Source organism: Phyllostomus hastatus, unplaced genomic scaffold, assembly GCF_019186645.2.
Source record: "Phyllostomus hastatus isolate PE091 unplaced genomic scaffold, TTU_PhHast_1.1 phas_scaffold_385, whole genome shotgun sequence".
Lineage (NCBI taxonomy): Eukaryota > Metazoa > Chordata > Mammalia > Chiroptera > Phyllostomidae > Phyllostomus > Phyllostomus hastatus.
The window spans coordinates 6,555,515-6,575,833 of record NW_025334026.1 but is presented as its reverse complement, the minus strand read 5'-3'; the positions used below and the strand labels follow the sequence as shown (position 1 = coordinate 6,575,833).

The 20,319-nt window shown below is 42.1% G+C and overlaps 1 protein-coding gene across 2 annotated transcripts in view; it reads right to left on the bottom strand.

The window, feature by feature from the left end:
- The window catches only part of TMC5 (transmembrane channel like 5), a 67,520-nt gene that overhangs the window by 9,191 nt on the left and 38,010 nt on the right, over positions 1-20,319 (bottom strand). For both annotated transcript variants that reach the window (XM_045819354.1, XM_045819355.1), the window contains exons 5-15: positions 19,571-19,670; positions 18,026-18,113; positions 17,391-17,639; positions 14,897-15,048; positions 13,097-13,241; positions 12,026-12,181; positions 9,420-9,571; positions 5,229-5,307; positions 4,324-4,421; positions 2,882-2,977; positions 57-132 (exon numbers count right to left, since the gene is read on the bottom strand). In XM_045819354.1, coding sequence (XP_045675310.1) covers positions 57-132; positions 2,882-2,977; positions 4,324-4,421; positions 5,229-5,307; positions 9,420-9,571; positions 12,026-12,181; positions 13,097-13,241; positions 14,897-15,048; positions 17,391-17,639; positions 18,026-18,113; positions 19,571-19,670 — 1,391 coding nt within the window. The remainder of the gene's footprint in view (positions 1-56; positions 133-2,881; positions 2,978-4,323; positions 4,422-5,228; positions 5,308-9,419; positions 9,572-12,025; positions 12,182-13,096; positions 13,242-14,896; positions 15,049-17,390; positions 17,640-18,025; positions 18,114-19,570; positions 19,671-20,319) is intronic.

Genomic DNA, 20,319 nt, shown 5'->3' with positions numbered 1-20,319 from the left:
ACAGGGTCACATGTGACTGAGTCAAGCTGATCCGTTCCAACTTCAGATTGACTCACATTTTTGACGTAAAACATGATGAAAAGAGTAATCATTTGGATAAAGGGCAGCAGTGGGCAGAAGAAGGTCCCAATCCTATGAGGAAGAGAGGGTGAGTGTCATAGATCAGAGGAGACACAGGGAGTGGGGCCAATATGGGGTGTGGAGGGAAGGGGAAAAGGGTGTTATGGGCTGTACCATGTCCCTCAAAAATTCATATATTCAAGCTCTAACTGCAATATTTCAGAATTCAACTGTATTTGTAGATAGGGCCTTTAAAGAGGTAATTAAAGTAAAATGAGGTCAGTAGGGTGGGTACTAATCCAATCCTCTAAAAGAAGAGACTAGGACACAGACACACAGAGGGAAGACTATGGGAATACACAGGGCAAAGATGATCTTCTGGCTTCAGAAGAAACCAACCCTGCAGAAACCTTGAGCTTGGGCTTCTAGCCTCCAGAACTGTGAGAAAATAAATTTGCATTGTTTATGCCCCCTGGTCTGTGTTTCTTTGTTATGACAGACTAATGAACTAATACAGAGGGATACTGATTCCACCCCTGCAAACCAGGAAAATTCACACCATTCCCAGTATCTGCAGCTACTCTCTTCCCAGCTCTGGAAAAGAGCTATTGCACAGAACCCCACCCACACAGCCATTAAACCACCAGAGGTCCATCAGCAAGCCAAGTGTAACCTAGGTGTTCCAAATGCGGAACATGTTCCCTCCCCAACCCCACCCCATGCATTCCAGAAGGTCTGCAAGGATAGACACTGAACTGCATCGCGTTATAAATGAGAAGGCATTCCCCCTTCAACTCTCAGTGCTCCTGACCTCAAAAGAAGAGCTCAGATTGGTGCTAGAATTTCTTTGACTCCTAAACACTTGCCAACCTCCCATTTTGCTGAAAGAAGGAGCAGGCTGTAGACTGTGAGACTTAGCTGAGAGCAGCATTTAGCTAGAATTTAATGACTACTTGTAATGAGACTGACTTTATTTTTCAAGTTACTTGCAATTTCTGTCAGATGACACTGGTTTTCTATTTATAATTGTAAAATAAAGACTCCTTTAAAGTGTGTTTAAGCTAAAACAGCACATATTTTTAAAAGTAATATTAAGTAAAAACCAGTGAAGGTGATGTGTAGACATGCCAACAATAGGCGGGCTGGTGCACAAATGTCTGTGGTTGGGAGACACTTCCCTCACCTTATCTCTACCGTCACCCCTAGCATCACTCAACTTCTGTTATTCTGTTATCTTCTTTTACAGATCATCACAGGCTATATTCTCCTAAACCCACAGAGGTTAAATCTGTAATTGCCACTGAGAAAGAAAAAGATATGTGTTTTCAATTGTGCTTATTTGTGACTTACTGACAAAAACCTTAAAGGCCCAGAAGTAATAATGGCCATCTCTGATTGTAACTTTTCCCCCACTTATAAAACACTTCTGAGTCAGGTACTCACTAAGCACTTAGTTCCAGTTCTTCACCTAAACCTGTGAAGTAGGTACTAATACTTCCCCCATTAACAGATTAGAAAACTGTTTAGAGAGAGTTTAAGTAATTTGCCCCAAAGACATCTGCTTAGTTGACACAATGTAGGTGAAAGGCTTTTATACTCTGCCTAGTTGCCAGGGGTAACCTGGTTGTATGCAAATGCATCACCTGAACCACTGGAAGAAAGAGTCCTCACAACCTTTAAAAATAAACTCATTGATATTAGTGAGTTCCTTGCAGATAGCTAAATCACTCAGAGCAACTTTAAAGAGTTAGAAAATAAAACATTTTACAGTTGCATGGCATATTGAAGATTGCAAAGTGGTTTTCATATACCATTTGACTTAATCCTCAACACAATTCAAAGACAGTATTATTTGCATTTTACAGATAAAGATACTGAGGCTCAGGGAAACTCAGTGACCTCAGTGAGGAGCAGAGCTAGCCCCAGAATCTAAGTTTCTTTGCTATGGCAGCCTAATAAACTAATACAGGGGAAGATTGCTCCTAACTCTAAATCCCTTACTTTCAAATTAGCAATGCCTCAGCAGACAGAATCTGGGACCTTGATAAACCACACAGAACTTGGGCCTTAATGATGTCATGTTAAAATAAATAAAAATAATGATTGGTTATTGGTTTGAGTTTCTAAGTGAGCTTGTCAAAACTTTGATGCAACTAGCTGTCTAGTCTCCATACATAGGCACACGGGCACACACACATGCACATGCAGAGCTGCCAAAACAGGTCACAAACCCCAAAGGCCACAGTGGCCCCATTAGGTATTACATCAGTGAGTGAAGCAGGCCAGGAGTAAGAAATAGACAGCCCTTCTGCCTTTCTTCTGTTGAAACATCAATGAAAAGTAAAATCTTCTACCATAAGGGCAACAAGAAACAGCAAATCTATGTTGGGAAGATAATAGTTCGAGCTGGGGACTATGATAAACTGGAGGCATTAGCCCAGCTGAAGACCCAGCCAATTGTAACTAGAATAGGAGATGGTCTAGATCTCTCCTTTTTCCGAGAGAAGTCAGGCATTTTAAACTGTATGTAAGATCTCTGGATTTTAAAATATTGGTGGCTAATTCAAACTTTTAGGAAAAGCACTGTGAGATAAGCAAGACACACTTGCAGTCTAGATGTGGCCTGGGGGCATCCAGGTTGGGGTTCCTGCTCTACTTTGATTCTTGCCCGAAGTCTTCGTAAAGGAAAGGGATGTAAAGTCATGGTTCTCAAGCTGGCTGGATTTGGAGTAGCCCATGCAGCTTTAATAACAACAGATTCTGGGACTCGCCACTGAACTCAGTCCACAGTCAAGCAGGAACCAGAAGATTCTCGACTTACCACACCAGAGTTTGTGCATATATCAGTTCCAGGACGTTCCTGGCAATGTCAAACTCCTGTAAGCTAAGACTTGTGATGAAATGCATCCCAATGATTCTGTGAAAACATGCAGAGTTTAGCACCCAGACCCTCAACTTACTTGAAAAGATTTCCCACAATCAGCAAAGGAGACCCTCGCCTGTTTGAAATAAAGTCGTAAGTTCTCTTGCAAATTTTTGAGAAGTTCCTAGTATAAAGCATGTTTTTAAACAAAAAGTGAGAGAATTGAGGGGAAATGGAATTGACACAATGCATTACAGTTAGGGCTGAGAGATACAGCTAAAATGTCTTTTTAATATTCTAGAGAACATTTGTTACCTTATTATTTGTTTTCCCACCTATTATCTTGTTCACACAACTGTTGGCTTCTTAAGCCTTTTTTCATGACTAAATAAACTCAGTCTCTCTGAACCAAATAAAGTGAAAAATTTTCAATTTGGGGGGGTTACTGCTATCAAATTAATGGTGCTTTTTCTGTTTCCAAATTCACGGGGGAGAAAACAAGTTCCCCACTTACTCCGAGAAAACGTGAGACCAATTTTTTTCTTCATACAGAAGAATTGCCAAAAAAAATTGCTGTCACCACCCCGCCCCCAAACTTCTCATCTTTATGTCCACACCCCAGACAGAGGCCGGAATAAGTGAGTTTGGGCAGACAGAGTGAGAAATTTTGTCATTCAACCTGCCCGCTGAGAAAAGAAGCAGCATTGTGTCATGCCATCTTATCACTGCGGCAGAAATATGTAAATGTTGATAAGGAATGAGATGCTCACATATCATTAAAAAATGAATGAATAAAAGAGGACTACAGGTGGGCTAATGATAACACTGGCTCGATTCTGTACACCTGGGTTGTAAACTAAAACTAGTACATTAACTAAATTCAATTAAATGAATCATGAGGTAAATCTATATGTACTGGCATGGAAAAGTGCCAAAGCATTGTGATTGGATTAATAAAAAGCAAACTGCACAACGATTTCACAGTGTGACCCCATTTTTGTCTTTGACAATTACATAGTACACACACAAGCAATGTGTACTTAGTACACACATAGTATCTACAAGCAGTAGAAAAACCTGGAAGAATATACACTGGAATATTAAAATTATCTATGGTGAATAAGATCTCAAATGGCTCTCAGTTTTTGTTTTATTCTGGAACATTTGCTCTTATAAAAAGAGAAGGTTAGAAAGAGACAACCAAAAGAACTTTGACAACAGGACTGTCAGGTCAAAGTGAAACTTCATTTGATTCAGAAGAAAACAATATTTCAAAGGACAATAGGCAGATTTAGAACAATGTACCCTTAAAGAACATTAGGGACCCATACTTCCTGCTCAGTCAAGACCATGGGTCCAGTTACAACCCTAGGTACTAATTACTCAAGATAAATATTTACCTCCTCAGGAACTCCCCCAGGAAGGAATCAGTTAAAGAAAACACAAAATCCATCAGGAGGAGCCTGTAGATTTCCTGGCCAATGAGGGTTTCCCAACACTGGAAGGCAAACAAGAGTCAGGCTATGGGTAGGGGCTGTTGCCTCCCCTCACTTTTTATCTATTCCTGGCACCCTGTTCTCAGGCATGGCTGGTGGTTCGTTCTGACGGAGTTCTCGGGTACCCGGAAAAGCAGACCCACTCTTGGCAGAAATGCATCATTAGGCCTAGTTTGTTTTCAGGGTGTTTATCCGTTTTCTGTGACACTTCTTCCTCCGTAAAGTCTTGTCCTCCACTTGCACCCAAACTTTCCCTTCTCATTCTATCTCCTTTCAATGCTTGTCATCTCTCTCCTAGGCCTTCTGGGTCCTATTTCTCAGCTGGAGATAATCAGTTTCTTCAGGAGAGCAGGTGTTGTCAATAGCTAATAATGCCTCCACTACTTTTGCTTATTAACCTTATGAAAAATCAATTAATATCTGCTTAACTAAGAAAGTGGCCTAGAGGTGTAGCAAGCTAGCATAAACTAGAAGGTTGAATTGGTCAGTTTATGAAACTGGCAGTCAGTTACCTCTGTAGGAAGTAGTATGAGCTAATGGACTGAGTGAGAGCTTTTAGATTTGGCTGAATAAGGAGAGAGAAGTTGTATATGCACAGCTCAAGAATGGGTGGGTGGGGGGCTGGCTGGCGGGCTGGCTGGCTGGCTGGCTGGCTGAATGGATGGGGAAATGGATACATGAATGGACAGATAGAATAACATAATATTGGCTCCAATATCAAGGACAGAAACTTTTGAGAAATTCAGTTCCTCCCTGGTGGCCAAAGGCTAAGAAACCAAAGTTAAGGCAAAACAGCATGGGAATCTCACCTGTTCACCAGCCAGGGCCACAATGTTGAGCCAATAGTAACACAGAATGCCAATGATTGATATTTTCAAAAAGATGTTTCTGAAAAACAGAAGAGAAGACAACTGCCATTACTGTCTGTGGCAGTCATTAGTGTGTTTGCCAATATTCCCTTTTGAGCACATGGTAGGAAGGAAATTCCTGCCCTGCTGTGGTTGAGTGGGCCATTTAGCTAGTTCTGGCAAATGAGTTGTGAGCAGAAGTGATGTGTGTCACTTTGTGTCCCTGCTAGGCTGGAGCACTTAAATGCCAGTGAGACACCTCCCTCACCCCAGCACTTACTGTCTTCCGTCTGGAATGGCCATCAGCAACATTTCAGGTGATTGCTGCTCTCTCAGCCTAGATCCCTGCATGACTAACATGAGCAAATCCCCCTGCCAATTCACAATGGCCCTGTAGCATGAACAAGAAATAAACCTTTGTGGTTTTTAAGTCACTGAGATTTGGATGAGGGGAGAAGTTTGTTACTGTAGCAGTATAACCTAATTAATTCTGACTGATACATCCTCTTTCGATGTATCGCAAAATTATCTGATTTTACTTTTTATTACAATAATAGTAATGTATTTTTTTGGGGGGTGCTACAATAGACAGTACACTGTGTTAAGTACTTTATTAAATCATCCCTCTTCATCTTTACAGCTCTGTAATCAAGTAGATAGTATTTTATGCCTACCTTACCAGTGAGGAAACTGAAGCTCAGGGGGATAAAATAACTTGTCAAAAGGTCTCATAGCTTGTTAAGGGCAAGACAAAGGTTCAAAGTGAGCACCATCTGCTTTCACAGCCTCAGTTCTTAAACCAGGTATTTAAATCAATACCTTGTGGTTTTAATGGGGCTTCAGGATTGGTGTGCCAAGAATCATGTGTCACTAGACCAGTAGTTCTCACAGTGTGGGCCCCAGACCACCAGCAGCAGCAGCATCTGTAAACTTGTTAGAAGGATAAATGTTCAGGCCTCACCTCAGACCTATGGAATCAGAAACTCTGGGAGTGGGGCCTAGCATTCCCTCCAGGTAATTCTGGTGCATAATGAAGGTTGAGAGCTATTGTGCTGGGCTCTGTTGTGTAGGAAGGGAACTAGATCTGTCTCTTTTAATGCCAGACCCCCAACCTCTTGCCCATTGCCTAGCCCTACTATGGCCCTCAATATTTTACTAAATTAGTGCCTTAATATACTGTGATATTGAGTTATAAGAAATATATATTTGGTCTTTGGCCCTGTTTCTAGCACAGAGCTCCTAAAATTCTTGGAATATTTTAAGTGAGGAAAGCAATAAAGATGCCTTTCATCATGTGAAGGAGGGACTTTGGGAAGCACCTGGGAGGTGAGAACTTTCAGCCCTACCTCTGGGGAGGGGAGAGGGGCCGGAAGCTGAATCAGTGTCCAGTGACCGAATCAGTCATGCCTGTGTAATGGAGCCTCCATAAAAACTGAAAAGGACAGGGTCTGGAGTGTCTGGATTGGTGACGGAGTTGCTGGGAGAACGATGGGCCTGGAGAGGGAGGGCGTGGAAGCTCCGCGCCCTTTCCCCACACCGTGCCCTGGGCATCTCTTCACCTGGCTGTTCCTGAGTTATCCTTTTAGAATTAACCAGTGTGCTAGTAAGTAAAATGTTTCTCTGAGCTCTGTGAACCACTCTAGCAAATTAATCTAACCTGAGGAGAGAGGCATGGGAACCACCAATCTGCAGCTAGTAAATCAGAATCACAGGTAACAACCTAGACTTGCAATTGGCATCTGGAGGTGGCAAGGGGTGGGGCAGTCTTGTAGGACTGTGTCCTTAACCTGTTTAATTTCCATGTAAGTAGTGTCAGAATTGAGCTGAATTATCAGACACCTAGCTGGTGTCAGAGAACTGTGTGGTAGTGTGAGGACCATGTACCCCTCCCCCCTGCCCACTAGAACTGGTGTCAGAACTTTATACACTCACACACTGCAGGCTACAGTGTTCCAGGCCACACGTGAAAACACACTCTTCCTCAGCAAAGATAAATCTTACCATAGATGGAAAAATAGTGTATTTCTGAGCTTTCCCATTTTCTCTTCATGTAAAAGAGATTTTGAATATTTTATGAAATACTAAAAATGGTTAATGCATATTAAGAGACAATGAATCTCTCTAGTGATCAAAAATGCAAATTAAATAGCAAAGCCATTGGATCAAACTGACATACTGAGTATATATGTCTACCAGCCATCCATTCAAATTGTATTGAAATGATAAAAAAGTTAGAAGCTAAAAGATTCATACAGCAAAAAGAACAAGAAAAGTCATCACGAATATACCAGAAATACAGAGGGATTTATAGAATATAGACAGCAGATTTAAAGGATAGAAAGACAAAGAGATGAAAGGGGGTTAGTGGAGGAAACTGCAGCTTAAAACAAGCTCGTCAGAGGACAGTCTCAGAGGTGGCAGTGGTCCTGGGGTGTCTGAAGTTTAGAGACAGTCAACAAGAAGGGTGTGGGAAGAGAGGCTGGGTGAGTATTTGACTGCACTAGATGTCAGAAAATTTCAGAGCAGCACCTATAGACCCTGGGAAGAGGTTAGTTAGAATACAGAGTCCCCAGCCCATCCAAACCCACATGCAAGTAGAAAGGCAAAATAAAGATATGTTAGGACCTAGAAATACATAGAAAGTCGGTTACCTCCAGACCCACTGTAAACTAGTTTTTCTCCTTACAATACAAAAAGAGGATGTTGTAAGTAGGATACATTAAATAAATACCAGCAAGCAAAGAAGCCAGTGAAACTATTATTAATGCATGTGTTAAAAAAACAAACTACTTAATGTCACTGAATTGTACACCTAAAAATGGTTTAAATGGCAAATTTTATGATATATACCACAATTTTTAAAAAGCCCCAATTGTTTCTAGCCACAAAGAGGAGGCATCAAGTGGAGCAGGGTGCACAGAAGTGAAAGCTTGCTAAGATTTTTCTTTAGGAGAATAATACAGATATAGATTAACTCTAAACACTGACCAAGAAGAGGGCTCAACAAACTTTTTTTCTGTGAAGATCCACAGACTACATATTTTTGGCTTTGTGCCCATACGCTCTGTGTTGCAACTACTCAATTTTGCAATTGTAGCAGAAAAGCAGCCACAGACCAATGGCATGGCTGTGTTCCAATAAAACTTTATTTATAAAAATAGGAGGCTGGCCATATATATATGGGTTTTTTTTACATATCTTTGTTAGAATTTTAAAGGCAACAAAAATGTGTGAGTTCTGTATGAAAAAACTATAAACACTGATGTAAGTATAGACTTGCTACCTGCAGAGGGAGCATGCCAAAAAGAAGGAATGCCCAGTACAAAGGGCCAGAAGTGGGGGTAGAGTTTGGCATGTTTGTGAATAAACAGGTTGCCAGTGATATTGGGTGCGCACTGAGGAAGGGGGAGAAGCGGAGGAAATGAGGTTGGAGAGCTGGCCCGGAGCCAGACTCCAGAGCCATGGGCTCTGGAATTGGTCACTAAATAAACTCAAGCTGCATTGTCCAGTCTTATTGTTGTAAACACCATCATCACAAAGAACTGGTAGGGAATTAGCCAAGAAGAAGCAATAAGAACACAATTTGGACAGTTTTATGCTTTCTTTACCAAAACCCTAGGGTCACCTCTAGCACATACAGTGCTTTTGTGGGAATCAAAAGAAGGCACCACCAATCCCAGCCAATGAATTGCCAGAAGCACCCCCTCCACCTTCATTTGGGTGGCTGAGTTATACAAATGTGCCTCTTCTTCCTGACTGGTGCAGCTGGTACCAGGGCTCACACTTTGACTCATGGACACACTGGATGATGTCAGTCCCCATACAGTGCCTCAGCCAGGAGCCTTTGTGCAGTGCACAGCTTGCCCAGTCTGTACATCTTATAACTGAGAATAATGTTCATCCTTTGGCTGGTAGCAACTGGGAAAGATAACCCACTACTTTGTGCAAAAGGCAGATGTAACTAAAAACCTGTATTTTCTCTGGGCTCTTTGGATTTTACAGCTATTAACCCATACCATACAAACACACTATACTCTTGAAATTCTTTCTGGAAAACAGAACTTCAATACTTGACTATAATCCTTACTAGCTCCCACTCCACTTCCCTCCATTAAAATGGAGGCTGGCATTGGCAGTGACAGACACACTTACCGGATCAGGACGACGTAAACTTCCTGCCTCGGCACATCGTAGTGCTCCACCAGCTTGAACACAGAGTAGAAGCGAGGCACCGCCAGGTTGATACAGGACACCATGAAAGGCAGCAACAGCACCGCGCCGGGGTTCCTGTGGCTCTGCAGGAACTGTGGGGAGGGAGGAGAAAATCCAGATGCCAGCTGTGCACTGGACCCCTCTCTGCCTCACTCAGAAGACCCCCGTGCCCATGAAAAAATCCCAGAAGTAGTTCCTCTGGGATTAGCTATTAAGTTACTGCTTACTGAGCACTTCCCCTGTGCCAAACATTCATTACCCACATGATTGCATTAATCCTCACTGCAGCCCAGGGCGTTAACTCTGACTTAACTGAGGGGCAAAAGGAGACTCAGAGAGGTGAAGATGCTTGTCCAGTGTCACCCAGCTAGGAAGTGAGATTTGAACCCAGGTCTTTCTGAATCAAGAGCCTGACCTCAAAAAGCCATTCTGTAACTTTCTTGAAATGAGAATATGCTTCCTGGCTGTTGGAGCAAAAGTTTGAGCCTACTAATAAAGCATGAGGGTTTCCATCCCTCTGGAATGTCTCCTCCCTGCTCCTGTGTGGCCTGGTTCATTTTCCCCAGGCTTCACCTGTCCTTGGGTGCTGAATTAGGGGAAGGGCAGCATCTGCTAGTCCATGCCACAACTTTGTGTGAGGTTGGGAGAGGGTCCCCCTTCCTTCACATGGACATAACACCCTGGCATTTGGCTCAGACTGAAGCCTGGGCTGCCCTTCTGCCAGACATCCTTGGAATAAAGGATCCCAGTGGATTTATCTGATGTCTCACAACCTCCTTCCTCAGACTAACGCTTGACCCTGCCTCCATTCACCTCTAGATGGTTTTGAAGCACCACTCCAATTTTGGGCAGTATTGGGGAACCAGCATAACAAATTCTGTCCCCCTCCCCATATTATAAACTGCAAGGTCCAGGCCCAGATAAATAGCTTCTCTGAGCCTTTGTTTCATCATCTGTATAATGGGGAGATTCTCACATAACCCACAGTGACATGCAAGAACTAAATGAGACCAGTAAGGCAAGGTCTGGCTCCTAAATGACACAACCTGGGTACCATTTACATGAAATTGTAGTTTCCTGGTGCTGTGAGAAGAGCTGATCCTGCCTGTCATAGAACAGATGTTCAAACAATGGGGATGAGGCCACTTCTGCTTCCTCCCCTCCTCTGCTGCCCTCCTTCAATTCAGGTGGACATGGAGGAAACCTCCCAGAGGAGAAACACAGAAGTCTTTATATCTACAGCTGCCCTGTCACAGCTTCCACCTTAGCTAGGTGATGCCAGGCCCCTGAGGACTGCGACTCAACTTCTCCTCTTTCAGGGCATGCCTTGATATAGTTAATGGCAAGCCCGTAGGGTTGTACAATCCCACACCCCTATTTTTTGCTGGCTTCTCCTTCACTTATTCATCCATTTGATTGAGTACCTACTACATATCACATATTAGGCCAAGTTTCTGCCTACAGTCTTTTGAAGAAACAGATGCATTGACAGGTATTTTTAATGCTGTGTATGACAAGTGCATGAGGAAAGCCTGCAGGTTAAAAAGCACCTAACTCAACCTAGTGAGTGTAGTGGTGGTGAGAGAAGGCTTGCTGGAGGAAGTGACACCCATGCTGAGGTCCAGAGGGGGGAAAGGAGGAGTTTACCATATGAAGGGAAGTGAGAGGAGAATGTAGCATAGAATATATGTTTCCCATCTAGAGATGAGGGAACGCATGGTGTGTTCAGAGAACAATGAACACACCATTTAGTGCTGCTGGTGTGGGATATGGGTGCTTGTGGGGTGATGAGGCTAGAGATGTAGGCAGGGGTCAGATCATAAAAGATCTATTGATTATGCCACAGAGGATAGATTTTATATTGAGGGTAATGGGAAGCCAATTGAAAAAAGTGAACAAGCTGTGACCATGATTCTAGAGGTCAACAAACTGTCTACATTTAGCCCCAGAGGAAAAGGCTGAAATCTACAGAAAAACAATACATCAACCAGGACATATAGTGAATTAACCTCAGAGTTCATATTATTTAAAAACAAAACAAAACTGACACTCCTTCATCACTCACAGTACCAGGCACTGGGTAGATTCTCCACATACCTTTTCTCTAGTCCTGACCACACACCTACATAGCTAGGTATGATCACTCCTATTTTATAGGTAAGGAATCCAGGGCTCACGAAAGTTAAATCACTTGCCAGAGTCCATCAGATCATAATACCTAGTGAACATTTTACACTGTGCCAGGGGCTGTGGGAAGCCTCAGGGATGTAACAATAAAGGAAGAAACCAGAACTTGGTCCCAGATCTGTAGCCAAAGTTCCCAACTCTCCACTAGCCCAGAGCTTCTCACTCTAAGTCATGCACACATATCACCTGGGGACATTGTTAACATGTGATTTTTAGTCCATGGGCTACAGAAGGGACCCAAGATCCTGCATTTTTAAGCAAGTTTCCAGCTGATACCAACGGACCTATTTTGGGCAGCAGGGTCTACTTTACTCTCCCCTCTGTGCTCTGGCCCCTGGTGCCTCTGGCATTCTGGTTACCTCTAAGTTGTTCTCAGCCAGGTAATAAACAGCTACACAGCAAGCAATGGCCACTCCGGTAGAGACAACCCAGGCTGCCAGGTGGACAGACAAGCGGGTCAGCTGCTGATTGAGTGTTAACTTGATATTCTCCTGACGGATTTCTGACAGGTTCTCCTATAAACACAAGGAAGTCACATTGACCCACAGACAACCTCCTCCCCACCCCCAGTGAAAACTCTTCACTCCTGGAGGCACAAATTCACCCCAGATCCAGAGGTGAGAGACAGGAAAAGTTCATGCCGAACATTGATTATGGGAGACACCATGGGAAAATCTGAAATGGGCAAGCACCCCCATCATTGCAACAAATGCCTTTACATTTTTTTTTTAGAGGAACAGATAGGACTAGTAGATCAGGACAGTGCTCTCAAGGAAAGTACACTGAGGCCATGCAACTCTTGAAGAATAAGTAGTTAATATCTGCAATCCTCTTGACAAAGCCCCGTTGTTTATACATTTTGCTTGCTCTTTGTTTTTAATAAGTTTCTTTAACAGACCAGGGTTTCTCAACCTTGGCAGTATTGACGTTTGAAGCCAGATAGTTCTGTGTCGTGGCAGCTGTCCTGTGTACTGCAGGGTGGTTAGCTAGATCTACCCAACAGATGCCAAAGGCACTCCCTTCCCAATGGGGTAAAAACCAAAAAAGTCTCCAGGTATTGCCATATACTTCCTGAGGGGCAAAATTGTTCTGGGCTGAAAACCACTGTATGAAATTTTAAATCTGGAACTATGAGGTCAAGAATTATTTACATTTACCATTTTGTAAATTGCTAAATTGCCCTCCAGTAAGCTTGTACCAATCATTAAGCCACTGTGTCATATGAAAATGTCCATTTCTCTAAGGCATCACAAGCACTGGGCATTATGAAGATATTTTCTGGATTTTGGGGGTGTTTTCTTTTTTTCTCTTGTTTTTTGTCAATCTCATGGGCAAAAAAAAAATTCATTATTATTTTAAGAAAAGTTACAGACATACTGAAGAGAGAAAACCAGCCTGGGAAGGTGCTGTAAAAAACAGGCTTGCCTTACCTTTATCTCAGTGCTAAGATTCTTCTGTTTCAGCTTCACAGCTCTTTCATGAGTGAGTGTGAAGTCCCAGCAAAAGATAAGTTTAGTAATCCCTCTGGAGTAAATGTGGGGGTTAATGAAGTTGTTTCGGAAATACGTGGCCATGCTAGGGAAATCAGAAACCGAAATACCCGAGGGTTATTAGCACGAGCATTGGGGGTACATGGATTAAAATAAAAGAAAGCCCTATCTTTAACAGAAAAAGGTAACATGGAAAAGTTAGCCCCAAGTTCTTCTGGAACAGTGTGATCACAAACATGATGGTCAAATGCTCTGGCTTCAGGGTCTGCCAGGCCTGATTTATAATCTTAAATTGTGATCTGGGGAACTGTAGTCATTTTAACTGCTCTAAGCCTTAGTTTCCACATCTAAGTAATGGGGATAATAATAGTACTCCCCTCACAGAGTTATTATGAGAGATGTGTTAGTTTCCTATTGCTGCTGTTAACAAATTGCCCCAAACTTAGTGGCTTAAAACAACACAAATTTATTCTCTTATTGTAAGTCAGAAATCAGAAAATGGATCTAAAATCAAGGAGTCAGCAGGGCTGTATTCCTTCTGGAGGCTGTAATGGAGGAATTGTTGCCTTGTCTTTTCCAGCTTCTGGGGGCTGCCTGCATTCCTTGGCTTGTAAGCCCTTCCTCCACCTTCAAAGCCAGCAGAGTAACATCTTACACTCGCTCTCTACCTTTTACCCTCCTGCCTCCCACTTACAAGGAACCTTAGGATTACATTGGTCCCACCTGAATAATCCAGAGTAATCTTCCCATTTAAGATCCTTAATTTAATCACATCTGCAAAGTCCCTTTGGTTCTGAGGATTAGAACGTGGGCATCTTTGGGAGGTGAGGGGCATTATTCAGCTGATCACAAGAGTCAGCGTAGTGCTCAGAGCAATAAGCACTCAATAAAGGCAGCTGTTATCACTGAAATGTCAGGAAGGCTCAGTGAAATCAGGCTCAGGATAAACAAATGCTGAGTAAAATGAACACTTCTTTTCCAAAATGTGCTATCACTGAGTAACAGCAGCTTAGGAAGCATTTCTTAGTTTGATAGGGAAAAAAAATCTCATTTTACTTTGGATTATTGTGCTGGCAATGAGGTTGTTATGGATTGAATTGTGTTCCCTCCAAATTTCATGTGTTGAGGGTCTAAAACTCAGTACCTAAAATACCAACTATATGTAGAGATGGGATCTTTACAGATATAAATAATTTAAAATGATGTCACCAAGGGTGGACCCTAATCCAATATGACCAATATCTTATATGAAGAGAAAATTAGGCCTCAGACATGGACAGAGGGAAAGACCATGTTAGGACACAGAGAGAAGATGGCCATTTGCAAGCCAAGAACAGAGGCCTTGGAAGAAACCAACACTGCCAACACCTTGATCTTGGACTTCCGGCCTCTAGAATTTGGGAAATAAATTCCCATTGCTTAAGCCACCCAGACCTAGCAAACTAATTCAGAGGCTGAACATCTGCCCTTCCTCTTTGACAATTATCATTTGACAATTATTCGTCCATATCCTTCTGTCCATATAACTGCTTGAGTGATCTCATCCTTGTGTTCAGACTGACCAATTTCTTTTAAAGTACACAAAACCTCTCTCCTCTGTCCAAACCCCTATTTATGTTGCAGGACAAGGAATGATCAGACAGATTATAGAGAAACTATTTGCTGGGTAACTTTTGAGTCCCTTGGATGTTGCCTAAATCTAAAAAGAGATTAGAATCAGGAAATGACGACACTTCACACCTGAACAGCAAACTGAACAAGCAGATGATCAAATAGGCTGCAATTGTGAAGAGGTAGGCCAGCTGCATGTTGTAGAACGCCCCACTGTTTCCGTGCTGGATTGTAGAATTGGTGTAAAAGCCATAGTACATCACTGTGTCATGAAAATAACCCTGGAAAGGACAATAAGCCATAGGTCAGGTGGGTCTCTTGAGAAACGATGGATGCCTATGGTCAACACAGTTTACCTCTTTGGTCTTCTAGAAGCTTGAACCAGTCAATTTAGAGGTTTTGTTTGCCAGGAAAGTAGCACCCAAGGCCACTGAGAAGTTAGACATTTTATCACTAGGCCTTCAGAGTTGAAAAGGAATCCTGAATCAATATTGCTTTACAACAGAAGGACCCAGCTATATTACCACCAGGACCCACTGACCAAGTGAATTAGGCTAAAAGTAGGATGCTCATTAAAGAAATTCAGAGTGAAGTATCCTCATGTCTGTAATCTACTGTAAAATGCCTCCCAAAATGATAAGATAGAAGCTCTGGCCAGGTAACTCTGCTGGTGAGAGTGTCATCTTGATGTGCCAAGGTTGTGTGTTCACTCTCCAGTCAGGGCACACACAAAAATCCAGCAATGAATGCATAAAGTAAGTGGAACAACAAATCAATGTCTCTCTCCCTCTCTCTCTAAAAATTATTTAAAAAATAAGATAAAATAAATATGGTGAAATGTTAACAACTTTAAATCTACATAGTGTGTATTTGGATGCTTATTATACTACTCTTTATTTTTGTATGTTTGAAATTTTTCACAATAAAATGTTTCATATATACAAGTATATAAAATATAATGTATTTTTTGGACCACAAGATGCACCCCCCCCAAATTCGGGAGGAAAAAGGGGTGCATTTTATAGTCCGAATGCAGCTTACCTGGCTCTCTGTGTGGGGTGGGGGGCTGGCGGTGAAGCGGGGTCACAGGAGGCAGGAGCAGGGTCACTGCTGCATTTTTCCCCCAAATTTGGGGGGAGAGGGTGTGTCTTATAGTTCGAAAATGCGGTGCATGGTAATGAGCAAAAATTACACAATAATTCCACTTGAATGCATCTATCCCAAGGAAAATATTTTAACAGGAAAAGAGAAAAAAGGACAAATGGAAGGATCTTACTTTGAACATTTCACTGCAGAGTCAGGCCAATATGACAGCCAAAGCAATAGCAGAAAACTTGCCGACATAGCAGAAAAGCAGCACAGATGTGCAAACAAATGAGCATGGCTACCAAAGCATGAGCATTATTCCAAAAGAACTTTATTTATGGCCACTGAAATATGACTTTCATATCATTTTCATGCTTCTCTAAATGTTATCCTTCTTTTAATTTTTTTCAAGTATATAAAAGTATAGAAACCAATCTTAGTTCACAAGCTGTGCAAAAACAGATGGTTGGCCAGATTTAGCTCTCAGGCTGTAGTATGTTGATCCCTGGTCTACAGAAACTTAGTGGCAGAACTTTCTCCTAGAAGGTGAACACACAAGGTAGGGGTTGTGTGTCTCAGTAAAGAGCTGGGTAAATAAATTATGGTTGCTATTAAATAGAATAATGTGGACCTGTAAGATATCCAAGATACACAGTAAAGCAAAAATGTTGCAAAACAAGGTTTTATATCCTATTGTTTTTATTATTTTATTTTATTTTGTTTTGTTTTTATCCTCACTTGAGGACATGATTATTGATTTTAGAGAGAGGGGAAGGGAGGGAGAGAGAGAGGGAGAGAAACATTGATTGGTTTGCCTCTTGCACATGCCCAGACCAGGGACCAAACCCACAACTTAGGTATGTGCTCCAATTGGGTTCAAAATCACGACCTTTCAGTTTACAGGACGATACCCAACCAACTAAGCCACAATGGTCAGGGCTCTCTTTTCATGTTTTAAAAAATGCCTGTTTGTCTATCTATCTATCTACCTAGCTAGCTAGCTATGTATGTCTCAATGCTTGTAAAGGAAGAAAAACAGTGGACAAAGATACCCTGTGAACTGGGAAGTCAGATAAGGGGCGAAGGGTAAAATGGACTTCTCTTAGTTTGTTCTCCTCTGTAGTAGGAATTTTTCAAATGGAGCATTATATTTTGTAGAAAGAAAATGACAAAGAAAAGGTAGTTCTATGAACCAACATGATACATCCACCATATATTAGGTGAAGAAAGCAAATCATAGGCAGTACTATGAATAATTCATCTTTTGTTAAAAAGAGAAAAGGAGGCACATGTACATGTATGTTGTGTACTCAGAGAAGAGGACTCTGAACAACACAAACTGTTACCTCTAGAGACAGAAATTCTATGTTGTATTTATGTCACTTTTGGGGGGAATAAGAAAAACAGTATTTAAATACTAACTTTCCCCATCAGTTGACTCCCAGGAAAAAGTGAGAGGTCTGGAAAGGTGACCTGCAAGGTGTGTCTCTGGGTTGCCAAGGTGGTGAACTCCAGGTGAGAGAAAAGGAGGACTTACCGCCCCAGTGAAAAATTCCAGTCCTGTGAACTGGAGAGTGTTCCTTTCGGCCACAGTAAACTGAGGGATTATGATGAAGCTGAAGGTCACAATGAATGAGAAAATGTTGAACTTCAAAAGCCACCTCAGAAAGTTGAAGTAAGACAGAACGCTGGTTCCGAACTTGCCTCCGATGATCTTGAGCGTCTTCTGCCACAGGCTGATGGAATCGAGCAGCTCCGACAGGCAGTTCTTGGATCTCCGGTACGCCTGGCATTAGGATGAGGCTTGACATTCCCTCAACAAATACCTACTGAGCATGTCCCACAGCAGCAAAAACAGCCACCAGGCATCTCACTAGGCATTTGCAAATGTCATCTCATTCACTCTGCAGGACCACCCCCTCAAGTGAGTGTGCTATTATTTTCCCATGTTTGCTCTTGAAGGTGAAATTCACAATGGCTAAACTGCCCAAATAACTCAGACCTTTGCACACCCATGTGGCTTCCCCACACCTATACTGACCCGATTTTTATGGCTTTCATTGAAATAGCCCTGAAATTGGTTCCTCTTCCTTGTGGGTCTCCTTTCATTCCCACTCTCCCACCTCCCCATTTTCACCCTCTTGCACTTCACTGCAGTGAAGGCTCACTTACCAGGGAAATGGAGTTCAGACATTGAGTGCAGCAGTTGAGCTCAAGGATACGATGGGACTGTTTACTTTTCTCTTTGTCAACCATTTTCCTATGGGGAATAGCAGAAGAAAGTGAGAGATACAGGTGCTGTAATACATTCATTCCCCAAATATCTACTGAGCACCTACTATGTGCCAGGCACAGTCCCAGCTGGAAATAGAGACCGATTTCAAAAATATAAAAGAAAATCAATCAATGTATTTTTGGACCATAAGACACACCTAGGTTTTAGAGAAGGAAAATAGTAAAAAAATTTTTGAAGCAAAAAATATGGTAAAATATTTAATAACATAAATAACATAATATTTCATCAATGTAAATGTAAACAGAACTCAACAGCAGCATTAAAAACCATTATTCCAGCCCTGGCTGGCGTAGCTCAGTGGATTGAGCTCGGACTGTGAACCAAAGCGTCGCAGGTTTGATTCCCAGTCAGGGCACATGCCTGGGTTGCAGGACATGGTCCCCAGCAACCACACATTGATGTTTCTCTCTCTCTTTCTCCCTCCCTTCTCTCTCTAAAAATAAATAAATAAAATCTTAAAAAAAACAAAAAACAACCATTATTCCTCCCAAATTGTGGGGGGAGGGGGTGCATCTTATAGTCCAAAAATATTGTACTACTATATTAAATACTAAAACAAGTCAAAAAAAAAAAGAGAGGAACAAATTTCCCTGCCTCATGGAGTTAACATCTTAGTTGGAAGAGAAAGACAGTAAACAATAAATATAAGAATAAATGTGTAAACTATAAGGTGTATTAGAAGGTGATTTGTACTATGGGTAAGAAAAGTGAAAACAGGTCAGGGTAAGGAGATGGGGGATGCTGGGGTGGGGACTGTGTTACAATCTGAAATAGCACAACATTTGAATGAAGTCTGGAAAGAGGGGAGGGGTTTGTTATGTGGATAAGGGACTGTCTCATGCATAGGGACACTCAAAGCCCCAAGGAGACCAAGATCACTGGAATTTTCTATTCCAGAATCCCATTCCACATTGCAATTCATTGTCATTTCTCTTTAGAATCCCCATGTCTGTAACAGTTTCTCACACCTTCCTCATTTATGGTGACCTTACAGTTTTGCGCAGTACTGGTTGGGTTTTTTTAGAGTGTCCCCCAATTGGGGTTTGCCTGACCTGACTTTTTCCTCTGGTTGGACTAAGGTTACAGGTTTTAGGAGAGAGTGCCACACAAGGGCTATGTTCTTCTAATCACATGACTTATGTCTGAGGATGTCAACCTCGATCACCTGGCTGAGGTAATAGTGTTAGGTGAACTTCACGTCTGGAAAGTTACCTTCCCTCATTTCCACACTCTACTCTTTGGATGTGGTCACTGAGCACACACAGCCCACACTCTGGGTGATAGATTATATGGAATTTTTCTTTAGGAAGATGGTCTCTTCTCTTGCATTTACTTATTTCTCATCTTTCTGAGACAGGGCAAAGGTAAAAGATTGAAATTGGTATAACATCTGGGAAGAAAGAAAAGCTTTTGGTCCATACCTAAGGTTCCTTTTCTCTTCCATGGTCCTTGGCTGATTCCTTATGGCTTTAATTCTCTCTCTAGATGTCATGGGTATCAGAGATGCGATTAACTTCTGTTCTGTGGAAGAAAATACATGAAGTTTGTTAGAACACATTTTCATAAGAGCACAAGGAAAGAAGAATGTATGGACTCAGTGATCCTAAAGGTCACAGATAAAAACAAGATGACATCATGCATCTGTATTAAACCTCAAAGCCAAAGAAATTGATAATTCACATGCAATTCCAATTCAATGTTTTCCTTTTCCTTGACAACAGCCTGCACATTACTATCCCTCACTTTGATATCCTGCATCACTGTCTCTTGCCCCCTGGACTCCAGACCCAGGCATCTTCTTACAGTGCTCGACTGTTGGCAGGTGCTCTTCCACCTGGAGAAACTTCCCCACCTCTTCTCCCAATAACTCATAATCACATTTTGGGTCACTGTGGCAGGTACTGTTGGTAGCCTGCTACAAAGTCATCACTCCTTTTTAATAGAATCCCAATGTTTTTAGAAATCTATGCCCCCCGCCCCATGTCCTTGAACTTCTGCAGGGTGGGACCTCTCTCCAGGCATAGGGGACAGGTCCTGATGATTCCAAGCCAATATTGAAGGTCCCTTGGACCCTTGTAGGTGACCAATTTAGGTACAGGCATGTGACAAGATGTTGGCCAATGTTCTGTGAGGGGTGGTCTGCAGAGGAGCTTCTTTGCAAAGGTTTCTT